This window comes from Curcuma longa, unplaced genomic scaffold (assembly GCF_044706935.1).
Source record: "Curcuma longa cultivar G26 ecotype Majalengka, Jawa Barat unplaced genomic scaffold, ITB_CL_G26_1.1 contig_20120, whole genome shotgun sequence".
NCBI classification, from domain to species: domain Eukaryota; kingdom Viridiplantae; phylum Streptophyta; class Magnoliopsida; order Zingiberales; family Zingiberaceae; genus Curcuma; species Curcuma longa.
The window spans coordinates 11,563-24,555 of NW_027431274.1; the positions used below are offsets into that span (position 1 = coordinate 11,563).

A 12,993-nucleotide genomic window follows, 5' to 3' on the forward strand; every position below is an offset into this window, starting at 1 on the left:
ACCGCTTAACAATCTTCAACGTCGATTCTTACTTACCAGGTTTGTGATTCTTCTCCGCTCTCTTTCTCCCTGCTATTTGCTCTTCTTCCTTCTGATTCTTTCGGATATAATCGACTGATTTCTCATTTTGGAGATCTAAATTTGGTGGAAAACGTGTTTTTTCCCTCTTTATAAATAAATATTTTATTTTTTTTTGGCGTTGGAACACATTTGATCTTGTTATGATAACTCAAATGATGTGATCATCTTCTGTTTGAAATGGTTTTGCCTCTTTGTGATATTGAGGATGATGATGATATATATGCAACTGCATATATAGTTTGAATGCGATTGTACATTGAAGCCTCTCACTGTATAGGTTAGGTTCTTGACTGTGGTAATTGATTACCCTGCAAATTTGAAAATAAACATCTAGTAAATGTGGATTATTGCTTAAACACATCATATAGATTTCTGAAAGAGTTCCTTTAACTTCCAGTTAATTTGAAGAAATTGGTCCTAGTAAACATGTTCTGGCCCTACTGAAATTATCTGTCATCATACAAACTGATCTGTCCTTTTAGATTATTGTTATTTGAACTAATTATGCAATTTTTTTACAGTAATCAGAGTAGTTTTTCTTTTTGAAAAAAGTTCCCTGCATTCATTCAGGCACTTCAATGGGTTCCAGTGTGGTTGATGAATCCTTGAGAAACCAATCATTGGAAAGTAGTTTAAGGAATGTACCTTTTTCAGAAGAGAAAGATGTGAGAGTTACTCGAGAAGTTGGATGTCTATCCATCATTGTGCTTGGTGCTTCAGGTGATCTTGCAAAGAAGAAAACATTTCCTGCACTCTTTCACCTTTTTAACCAGGTTTGTCACACCGTTCTATCATTGAAATCATATAGATTGCAGTACGTTACATAGATTCACTATAAGTTTCCTAACTGAATAAATGAATGGATCTTAGACCTCCTCTTTGGAAGATTTATCCACAAAACTAACTTAATTTTCCTGTGTTTATCAGTTGATCTCCAATTCTGTTATAAAAATAAAACTCTGATCTACCTTGGAGTAATAAATGAGATTTCTTAGTTTATTTTATGGAGAAAGTAGGACAAATAATTTTGGCTTTGTTCTTCGTTGAGGGTTTTTTTTCCCCAATTTTTAAGAATTTTGTTTCTTTGTAGGCTACAGGTCAAAGGTACTATATGTTTTGTTTAAATGTAGAAATTCATTTTGGAGACTTTATAAAAAGTTGGGAATTCATATTGATAGTTTCAGCCAACAAAGTATATTGTTGGATTGTCAATTAGTGGTTCTTGTGATTTTTTTACAAAGACTTATAAGGCCACTAAATTTTAGGTGTTCAGAAATAACATAGAAGGTTTTTTTCCCATTTTCTGAATAATTTTCTTTTCATGATACAAGTATTTTGATAATACTCATATTGGGTGTGGTATCAATAGGGCTTCTTACAAGAGAATGATGTGCATATATTTGGTTATGCCCGGACAAAGCTTTCAGATGACGAATTAAGAGAACGCATCCATGGGTAAGTACTTTTTACCTCTTTCTGATCTGCCTTCAGATTTATTGTTACTATAGTTCAAATCATGGATTGAAGTAACTGATATTGAATCCTTAGCAACATATAACCATCAAGATTGGAACAACATTGAGAGTAAAACCAGTTTTCTTGTTTTAATTATTTAATACTTAAATGTTGACACGTGCCCATAATTATTTAATGATTTGGTTCAGTACACATCCATGTGATTAGGTGACAATAAATGGGAGTTTGATATGTGTCTCTAGTTAACAATGAAATCCAAATAATGGATAGGCTAGATCTATTTGATCTTGGCATCACTAGAAGAACACTCATTCAGTGGCGTATTAAAAGGGAACCAAGTGCCAATGTTTACTATGCTAGAGGGCACGACATTTCGATAAATTACTAAAACTCAATATGACTTGACATGGGTAACACCGTTTTTGTTGTTGTGTCACTCATGCTATGAATATCGTGTCAACACTGGAAAACCTTTGCATGTTTCAATACAGGTTAAGATGAATTGAGATGATATTGCTTTTTTAAGCTTGTGTTCATATAAGACAATGTCAAAATTGTGCTACTTCAAATGGAACACAAAGTTCGAACTTAAGCATATATTTGCTTCTTTTTCTCCTTCATCTTCTTCCTCCTTTCATCACCAATTCACCATTGGCACCATACATCAGAACATTGTTACAATACCAAAATAGTATTGTTTCAGTCAAAAACCGAAAATCTAGCACGACTCGAAATTTTGAATCTTACGAAGTATAATGTTTAATTGATAAATAGTTAGTGGTTTTAGAAGCAGACCAAATTGGCCAGTGTGACTGATTAAATTAGGAATTGACAACAAATCTCATTGATTTAATGCTTAAAGCAATTGTTATAAAAGTCAAAATATTGGTTATAATACAGGGAACTAGTACATCCAGTACATTTGAATAGAACCAATGAGTAGTCTCATGGTGAGAGGTTTATGCACTTCTATTGGAATTCCACTAGTTCCAAGGTTGGTTGTGAATTTTTGTTTCCATTAAGTGCTACATATATATAATTTGTCATTAATTTGTCATTTGCTTATTTAATTCATATAAATTATTTTGTACATATCAATATAACTCATCTTATGGCATCATTTTTTGAGTTTTCACAGTTCGTCAAGTGAATTTACCATTACTATTAATATATCTATTCAACTTATAAAAATTGTTTTACACATATAAAAGTATAAATTATATCTATAATATTATTTTCCTAGTCAACTAGCTTAACTATTTTAGTCAATCAAACCAAATACGAGGTAGCTTTAGTGGTTCGATATTCTGCTGGTTTTTAAAACATTGGCTATCATAACCCATAACATTTTAAACTTTGGGTGATTCCAGGTGAAAACTTGTTGCCCTTCTCCACTACAATCTACCTTAGGGCTATTCTCATTTAAACTAATTGTTTTCCTCGAGCACTTGATAGGTCTACCTCCGCAACTGCACTTCATTTGGTTGAACTCCTTGTGGTTTGGTTGAATTACCCTAACTTCCTACCCCCATTGAAGCTGAAGTTGACTCATCTAGGCCCACCTCTAGCCAATTTTCATTGATTGAGGTCTGAGCGAGCTCAAGTAGTTGGCAGACTTCTCTATTACTTGTGATTTGCCCAAACAATAACAATGATCCTTGAAAATATACATCACAGTCAGAGATGTTGTATCCCTTGTCTCATAATATTTGTATCACTCTAGTTTTAGACAATATTCCTATAATAAGTTTACCTACCAAATATCATAAAAAATATCTTTCCTTTAAAGTATATCATTTTGAGACAATGATTTCTTGGAGTTAGTCATCCAAAAGCAGATTTGATAACTAAATTACTTTTCACTTGCATACCAAACTAATATATAACTTTAGTCTGTATCTCACAAGATCTTTCTTTAGTTCATGTTAACAAATTGATATTTAATTTTTATTTTGATACTCCTATCTAATTTTATATATTATGAATGGCTTATCAAATCATATTTCTAACATTTATGACACGTATGGGAAAATTACTAGGGTTAATTACCCTAGGTAATTTCCTTTGCCGGTATATATTATTCATCAATGTAAAATTTGTTAATACCGATGGAATCAAAATATCTCTACAATGGCATGATATTGTCCACTTTGAGCCTAAGCCCTCATGACTTTGTTCTTGGGCTCTCCCCAAAAGGCCTCATACCAATGGAGATATCTTCCATCCTTTTAAATTCATGATCTTTTCCATGTGTTTTAGATGTGGGACTATATTTGCACCCTTACAACCCAACAATCCCTCCTCAAACAAAGGTCCATAGGCCCCCTCAAATGGAAAACCTCTGTTTGATGTCCGAATCCTCGATCCACCAGGAATTTTTGTCCATCGGTCCACCCGACCTACTAGGACTTCTTGCCTAGCCGCAACTAGGACTTTCTATCTGGTGTCTGGTCCTCTTGATTCATACACGGGATCACTCACTTCCTTTGTTTAAGATTCAACCCACATGGTTAGATCTAGATCATGGCTCTTCTGGCGGTTAGTCCGGTGAAGAGCGGCTTTGCTCTGATACCACTTGTTAGTACCGATAGAATCAAAATATCTCCACAATGGCATGATATTGTCCACTTTGGGCTTGAACCCTCATGACTTTGTTCTTGGGCTCTCTCCAAAAGGCATCATACCAATGGAAATATCTTCCATCCTTTTAAATTCATAATCTTTTCCATATGTTTTAGATGTGGGACTATGTTTGCACCCTTGCAACCCAACAAAATTTACAAGTAGATATCTGGTAGTATATAGCATTTGCATAGTCCCTAGGTCCATTAAGATTCTCTCTCAAGCTAATTTAGATATATTATGGAAACTGAAATTGATACAAATATGCCCAATTTAAGGCCCCTTAATCTATTAGTTGATCATTAGAGCTAACAAATGAGGTGATAATTTCATTGGATTGCACTCTCTCTAATATAGTGACAATCAATATCTATATGATTTATTCTCTAATGTAACACCAAATTAGATATTATGTGCATGATAACTTGATTGTAATATAGTGACAATCAATATTTATATGATGACAACTTTACGCTTTGTGAGAGCATTCCAACTTTATTACTAGTTGCTTTGATGTAAATAAGTTTGCATATTGTTAGGATCATAGCTCTATACTCATTTGTTGTCAATGTCAATGTGATAGTTTGTTTCTTGATTTTACAAGAAATTAGATTACCTCCCACAAGAACACAGTAAGTTCATATGGATTGAGAACATGCCCAATAGAGTACCCCCACATTGTAGATTTTAGCTCAATCTTAAAATGAATAAATATTTCCTTGAAACATTCTTAAGGTACTATAAAATTCTTAAGGTTGCCTCATAATGACATGTTTTAACTATATAATATAATAGTTCAAATTTTACTACTAGTCTTTTGCATGGTTTAAAATCTCGAGCAGTATCGAAATTTGATTTTTATGACCGGAACGATACGGTTTCTGTATCGAATTGTGTTATGCCGATATGATTTCAGTATTTTTAAATATAAATATATTAATTTAAAATAAAAATTTAATCTAAATATTAAAAAATAAAATATAAAAATAAAAATAAAATAATTTTTTAAAAAGAAAAAATATGAGATTGTTGCGCCTCTATATGGTAAGTAAATAAATAAATAAAAATTTTTATATATTTTTAGAATTAAAATAAATAAATACATATCTATATTAAATTAATGAAATAGTTTTATTAGGTTTTGATAAAATTTATTTAGATTATCCTATTATAGTTAGGAGTTGATTGACATTATTAACCTAAGTTTAAAAGTATAAGTTTAATTATTACTCAAGTTTTTTTTCTTGCATCGCGCGGGCATCCCTGCGACTTGTGTGCCCGTGGGCGTTGATGAGTGTGGAAATTTATTTATGTTTTTATTTTCTTTTATTTTTTATTTGTTACGTACACCATTCAAAATTTATATTTTATAATTAACCACAATCTCTAATTTTCACTCAAATAGGATAGTAGAGGTCCGGGTCATCTTTCTTATGGAACCAATGATAGAAAGTTGTATTAGATATCTTGACAAGGAGTTTTTATTTATGAACATTATTCAATCATGGGAAAGGGGCCATATCTAACAACAAGTAGGAAATTACGATACAAGTTATTCTAACAAGGAGCAAATAAGAAATCTTTACACAACAACTTTTAATCAGGACACACTTAACTAAATATTATTGAAATCAACAACAACTACATACACAAACGAATATACAATTCACCATTGATCAAATGCATCCATGTGCACATTATTACCAACCAAGAATATAATCCAAGAATATATTAATCCTACTTAACATACTTATCCTAAATATTTACATAATCCCATTATTAACAATTCAAGGTTACAATTCACTAATGAATTTAACATACAAGTATCCAACTATACAAAATTCAATAATGAACATCAACTATACATAATTCACAAATCAATCCATATTATACACCCTAATTACAAATTCATTCAAACAACAACTAGATTTACAATCTTATTCCCAATTAATACATTTATAATTAATACATTGACACAATTAAATCCAAACATTTGACACATTTACATTAAAGTCCAATATTTTCACAAATTCACAATTTATTCAATTAACCACTTACAACTAAATCAAAGTTATCAACACACATTCAACCAAATTCACTTCTACAACTGCTAACTGAACTAACAAATTCCATTCCAAAGAATTAACTTCACAATTATTAGGGTTTCAATTCAACTCATAACTCAAAACAATTATCATTTCTGTTACAAAACATCATAGCTCAACACAATTAACAATTCAATTGCAATTATCACAACTCAAAACAAGATTCAATTCATTTGCAAAATTCACAACTCAAACCAATTATCAATTCAATTTCAATAGACCTAAAACAAGAACAAGAACAGTTCAATTGCAATTATCACAACTCAAAACAAGATTCAGTTCATTTGCAAAATTCACAACTCAAATCAATTATAAATTTAATTTCAATTAGACTCAAAACAAGAACAAGAATAGTTCATTTGCAAACAACCTCAAAACAAGAACAGGTTCACAAACACATGGGGTTTTGATTTAATCACAAACAAAAAGCAAAATTATTGTCTTCAATTCAATTCTAGGAATTAGGGTTATGATCTTTCCAATTTGGAATCAAGAATAGAGAACTTGGTTGACCCTATGCTGCTTCAGTGCAATCGTGTCAGCTCATTGGTTAAGTGCACACCGACTGGAATGGATGGATCTTCGCCGGAGCTGGACCACTTCGGCGAAGTTCGATCGGAGAATGCAAGATCCGAACGCTGGTTGTCTGCCCTAATCAACTGTCGTAACCACGGAAAGGGGATTAGAAAGGAAACTGAAAGTCTTTACCTCAAGTTCACCGATGGCTGAAGGCGGTCGAAACCGAACAGGGCAGCCTTGTGTTCTCGAACCACGTCGATGAGGGGTAGCCCTATGCTGCTCCGATGGATGCAAGAGGGGGAGGGAGCTGGACCACTCCGACAGAGTCCCTATACGATGTAGTACAGCCTACCACTGGCGATTACTGGAATCCTAACTAGGTTGGCAGTCAACAGGCGACCGGAGGAGGTGAAGAAGCTGCTCGCCGGAGCTAGACTAGTCTGGCAGAACTCTTGGCAGATGCGTCGACATTCGTCAACCTTCGAATGGCGCCGTCTTCTACTCTGAATCCGCAATCGGGAAGAAAGGGGTCTCGGTGATGAAGAAATCACGAGGAAGAAGGAAATCGCGATTCTAGGAGTAACCTAGCGCAAGTTCGATTCGACGCTGCCTGAACTGGATTTCTATATTTAAACCCCTATTGAACAGGACGGGTTTGAATTGAACTGCTGAACTGGATCGGTTTTCTCCAAATTGGGCTTTTCCTTGGGGGTTTTTGAATTGAATTTTTAGCTTGATTTGAAATCCTTGTAATTGTGCTTCTTCCATATAAAATTGGACTTGATTGCAATTCTCATTAAGTTGTTATCCTCATCCTATTTTTCTACAAAATCAAATATAATAAATTAATAACTATAAATTATCTCAAATCAATAGGAATTAAGATAAAGATCTCAAATAAATCCAAGCTAATAAAATATACTAGAAACGTAATTTAGGATACAAAAGAGGATCAAAATACCGAGATAAAACCCTAAGTTAGCCTGTCCCATATTCAATTATCAAATCCCCCACACTTATTCTTGCACGTCTCGTACAAGTGAACCAAACTAAAAAATGCTTTCCACCCTAACAATATCCATCATGTTAAGAAGTTGTAAAAATAAGTTACCTAAGATTGCCAAATTTTAAAGACTCAAACATTCAAGAATTCAATTCTTATATTGATTAACAACATAATGACTTCAACCCATCCCGAATAAATTGAGAACGATGACAATTAAACCTCACAAGATAAATGATGGTAGCTCTTTCTCATAATCATGCAATAGTGGAGCTCTCTCAAGCTACTTATGGTTCATGCACTACTATATGCTTGTTCCTCTTCTAATCTTCACCACTATCATATGAATAAGATTGTACAATCATGAAGGTTTATTAGCATTACAAAGGAAACATAAGCAAGGAAAAAGACAATATGTATGTATGAAAAAGAATGGATAGAATAAAATCAAAGTAGAAGTGGAAGACATGGGAGCACTGAAATGCTTCATGGATGAGCACAATAAAATAATGCCCAGTAGATATCAATTCCAAGCTAGCATGGGATAATCCAATAACAAGTAAATAACTCTTATCCCTTTCTACACTAAAATCCCCTCACGTTATACTATAAAGTTCTTAATAGGAGACATAAGAATTGTTCTTTACCAAAAAATTACTATCATCCATCCTTAAACAATTTCATCATATGTTAAAATATTTTTTTTTTTCAGAATTGTAGTTTTTTTTTCAAACAAAGTGCACTATTTTTTTCAAAACCGTAGTTTTTTTTTCAAATGAAGTGCACTAATTTTTTTCAATCCTATCCTCTAAAACAAAAAGAAATACAACAAAATGGTCCTTTAAAAATAAGACAAAAATTAAAACATAATGATTTGCAATGGTGATTTATCTAATCCCACCCCCACACTTAAACTTTTATCCGTCCCAGGCAAAACACTCATCTTGGCATTCAAAGTTCCCACATCCTAAGAAAAACAAATGAAATAAATGGTAGGGAAAAGATGACAAATGGTAAGAGAATTATTCAATAACCTATGCTAGCAAAAAGAGAGTAAATGCAATAAAGAACTAATGGAATAAACTTCATAAAAAATATGTAACCTCATGGTAATGTGGTCTCAAAAGAATTAGAGCAAGTTCTAGAGTAACAGTCACCACAAGTGCCACACAAAAAAAAGACAAATAGGCTCAATCCTCACTAGGTATATGCAAAGCATCATCTCAATTTATCAACATAGAATCCATCACTAAGTCGTAACCACATGCAATTCAAGAACTCTTTCATGACTGTGAACCTCTAAAATTGACAAACCAAGTTAACTAGTTTTTCACAATTCCTAAAATGATATGGAGTCATGCAGGGGGAAATTATTACGGAAAATGATAAGCAACTAAACACATTAAACCAAACAAAAGTAAAACAAGTAACGACATATATACAAAAAAGAGATGAGATCGAATAACTCCCCTTCAAGTTGGGTAGATAGTGTCGTTAAGGTTCACTTCTTCCACCAACCTTCCATTCACTCCTTCATGGAACTTCTTGAGACGGTGCCCATTCACTCTGAAAGTTCTACCTGTAGAAGTTTCCTGTATCTCGACAACACCATAAGAGAAAGTATCAGTAACAATGTAATGACCCTCCCACCTAGATCTCAACTTACCTTTCATGAATCTAAGACGAGACTTATACAAGAGTACTTTGTCACCAATCTAGAACTCCCTTGATAAGATGTGTTTGTCATGAAAACCTTTAGTCTTTTCCTTGTATATGCGAGGGTTCTCATAAGCTTCCAATCTAATCTCCTCAAGTTCCTGAAGCTGCAGTTTCCTTTCCATTCCAGCCTTGTTAGTGTCCAGGTTACATGCTTTCACTGCCCAATAGGCCCTGTGCTCTATCTCCACTGACAAGTGACATGCTTTGCCAAAGACAATCCTGTAAGGAGATATGCCTATATTAGTCTTATAGGCTGTACGATAAGCCCACAATGCATCTTCAAACCTCTTGCTCCAATCTTTCCTGTCTGATCCCACTGTCTTCTCCAGGATCAACTTGACTTCTCTGTTCGATACCTCAGCTTGGCCATTTGTTTGGGGATGATAAGGAGTGAAAATTTTATGTAATACCTAATACTTGCTTAGTAGGGTCTTCATGTGCCTGTTGTAAAAGTGAGACCTTGATCACTGATGATCGCCCTAGGTACTCCAAATCTGCAAAATATGTGAGACCTGATAAAATTCATAACAACTGAAGAATCATCAGTCCTGGTGGATATGACCTCCACCCATTTGGAAACATAATCAACTGCCAATAAAATATATGCAAATTCAAAAGAGATAGAAAATAAACCCATGAAGTCAATATCCCATATATCGAAAATCTCACAAAATAACATACTTTGTTGAGGTATTTCATTCCTACGTCCTATGTTCCCAGTTCGTTGACACCGATCACAAGATTTATAAAAATTATATGCATCACGAAACAGGGTAGGCCAATACAATCCAGATTCCAAAACTTTCCTAGCAGTCCTCGGGTACCAAAGTGTCCACCACATGCAAGAGAATGTCAAAATGATAATAAGCACTAAAACTCAAAATCAGGAATGCAACGTTTAATAATCTGGTCACTATAAAATTTCTATAAATATGGTTCATCCCACACATAATATTTTGCATCACTTAATTTATCTTTCTGTGCTTGTGTAAATTGTGTGGGAAAAACATTTGCTACTAAAAAATTTACCAGATTTGTATACCATGGGGACTCACCCTGCAGCTGTAAAAGCTGCTCATTTGGAGAAGGCATCAACTATCGGTACATGGGCTCTTCATCCCTTGCAATCTTGCTCAAGTGATATGCTACCAAGTTCTCCCTCTTGCTCCTATCATGTATCTCCACGTCGAATTTTTGGAGCAGAAATATCCATCTGATTAGTCTTGGCTTGACGTTTGGCTTCTTTAGGAGGAATTTTAAAGCTGTAGAAATGATCAGAAAAAATAACCACATGAGAATAGAGCAGATATGATCTAAATTTATCTAAAGCAAAAACAATCGATAAAAGCTCTTTTTCTATGGTGGTGTAGTTCGCTTGTGCAACATCTAAAGTCTTTGAAGCGTAGCAGATGACATAAGGTACTCCATCCACTCTTTGTGCTAGGACAACTCCTACAGCATAATTTGAAGCATCGCACATCAACTCGAATGGGAGTGCCCAATCTGGAGCCCTAATGATAGGGGTTGATACAAGTGTTTTCTTTAGTTGGGCAAAAGTATCCTTGCACCTCTGATCAAAGTCAAACACCACATCTTTTTGCAACAAATGGGTCAATGGAAGAGTAATTTTGCTAAAATCTCTAATGAAGTGTTTGTAGAAATTTACATGTCCAATAAATACTCGCACTTCCCATACGCATACGGGGTAAGATAAAGAAGAGATAACACTAATTTTAACAAGATCTACTTTGATGCCATTCTTAGAGACTATATGACCCAAAATAATACCGTGCTCGATCATGAAATGATATTTCTCAAAATTCAAAACTAAATTCAGTCTCAATGCATCTACGCAAAACTCATGACAAACTGTCCAAACATGCATCAAAGGATGAGCCATAAATAAAAAAAATCATCCATGAATACTTCCATACAATACTCTAATAAATCACCAAAGATACTCACCATGCACTGCTGAAACGTTTTTGGAGCGTTGTAGAGTCCAAATGGCATATGTCGATAAGTGAATGTCCCGAAGGGGCAAGTGAAGGTTGTCTTTTCCTGATCCTTTGGGGTGATACATATTTCAAAATACTTCGTGTACCCATCCAAAAAGCAATAATGGGACTTGTCTGCTAATTTCTCTAACATCTGATCAATAAAAGGCAAGGAGTAGTGATTTTTCTTATTAGCCTGATTCAGTTTCCTATAATCCACACATTCTCCATAAATTCTGAACTCTGGTGGGAATCAACTCAGGCTTCTCGTTTGTCACTACTATTATGCCAGACTTCTTCGGGACCACCTGAACTGGACTCACCCATTTACTGTCCAAAATAGGGTATATTATACCAGCCTGCAAAAGTTTAGTCACTTCTTTCTTTATAATATCAAGAATGAGTGGGTTGAGTTGTCTCTGCGGTTGTCTTACTGACTTCACATCCTCCTCCAGATGAATCCTGTGCATACAAATAGAAGGACTAATATCAGGTATATCCGAAAGTGTCCACCCAATAACCTTTTTATGCTACCTCAGAATATTGATGTGCGTTCCGCAAGTATACGGAATGTCATCAAGTAATAAAAGATATCGAATCCACAGGGACCGTGGAATTGATCACTAAACTAGTACAATAAGAGTGGAGAGATCACTTATGTTGAATTGGTGTGGGGAAGAGAGAGTGTTCGAGCTCCTAAAACCTCAAATAGAGAGAAATCAACTATGACAGATGTGTGGAAACGATCCTAGGACTTCGGATTCCTCGAGATTATGTTTGATTGACTATGGATCCTTTACCATTCCTCAATACATGCACATTTGTAGGGATTCTAACCAATGTATCCAATTAGACCTCATCAGGTTTCCTCGGAATAAATCAATGGTGTTCTAGCGTTATGATTGTCAGTTTGAGATGACACCAGTTAGCCTGGTTATGGCTCTCCCGCTGTCACTCGGGCACCCCAGCATACTACCAATGTCCTACCCTCTGTCACAGGGTATTCATTTAAGGACCTCTCCCTAACAACCAATAACCATTAGATATCCCTCATAAAGATTCATTGTAGCCTAAATATTTCCTCGGAAGGTCCGGTTAAAGGTTAACCTTCTGTCACAAGGCACCCCGGTCATACGATCCTAAGAATCCTCAAAACCACAATACATCCTTATCCTCATAGATTCAATACCATTCACAGACATATTATCAATCAATCACAAGACACAAATCCATAAAGCAACATGTATATATATATCACTGAACATGGTAAATAACAAATCCACAAGTTCAATCATCCATTACACCTCGATTCCTCCTAATCCTAGAATCTAGAGGATTACTCCATCACGGAGAGATTACAACTCGAAGAAGATGCAAAATAATACATTCTAAATCCAAGAAAGGAAGTAAAATTTATCAATAAAGGTCTTCTTCTCCGCGTTGTTTTCTCCTCGTTGACGGTGGACGGAGA

General features: G+C 34.6%; 1 protein-coding gene across 1 annotated transcript; it reads left to right on the top strand.

The window, feature by feature from the left end:
- The first annotated feature begins 314 nt into the window (after nucleotides 1-314).
- Nucleotides 315-10,938, top strand: LOC141817323 (glucose-6-phosphate 1-dehydrogenase, cytoplasmic isoform-like). The gene is made up of 4 exons (XM_074704998.1): nucleotides 315-358; nucleotides 652-854; nucleotides 1,451-1,536; nucleotides 10,896-10,938. The coding sequence occupies exons 1-4, from the start codon at nucleotides 325-327 to the stop codon at nucleotides 10,936-10,938; spliced, it is 366 nt and encodes a 121-aa protein (XP_074561099.1). The 5' UTR covers nucleotides 315-324.
- Nucleotides 10,939-12,993: the final 2,055 nt, after the last annotated feature.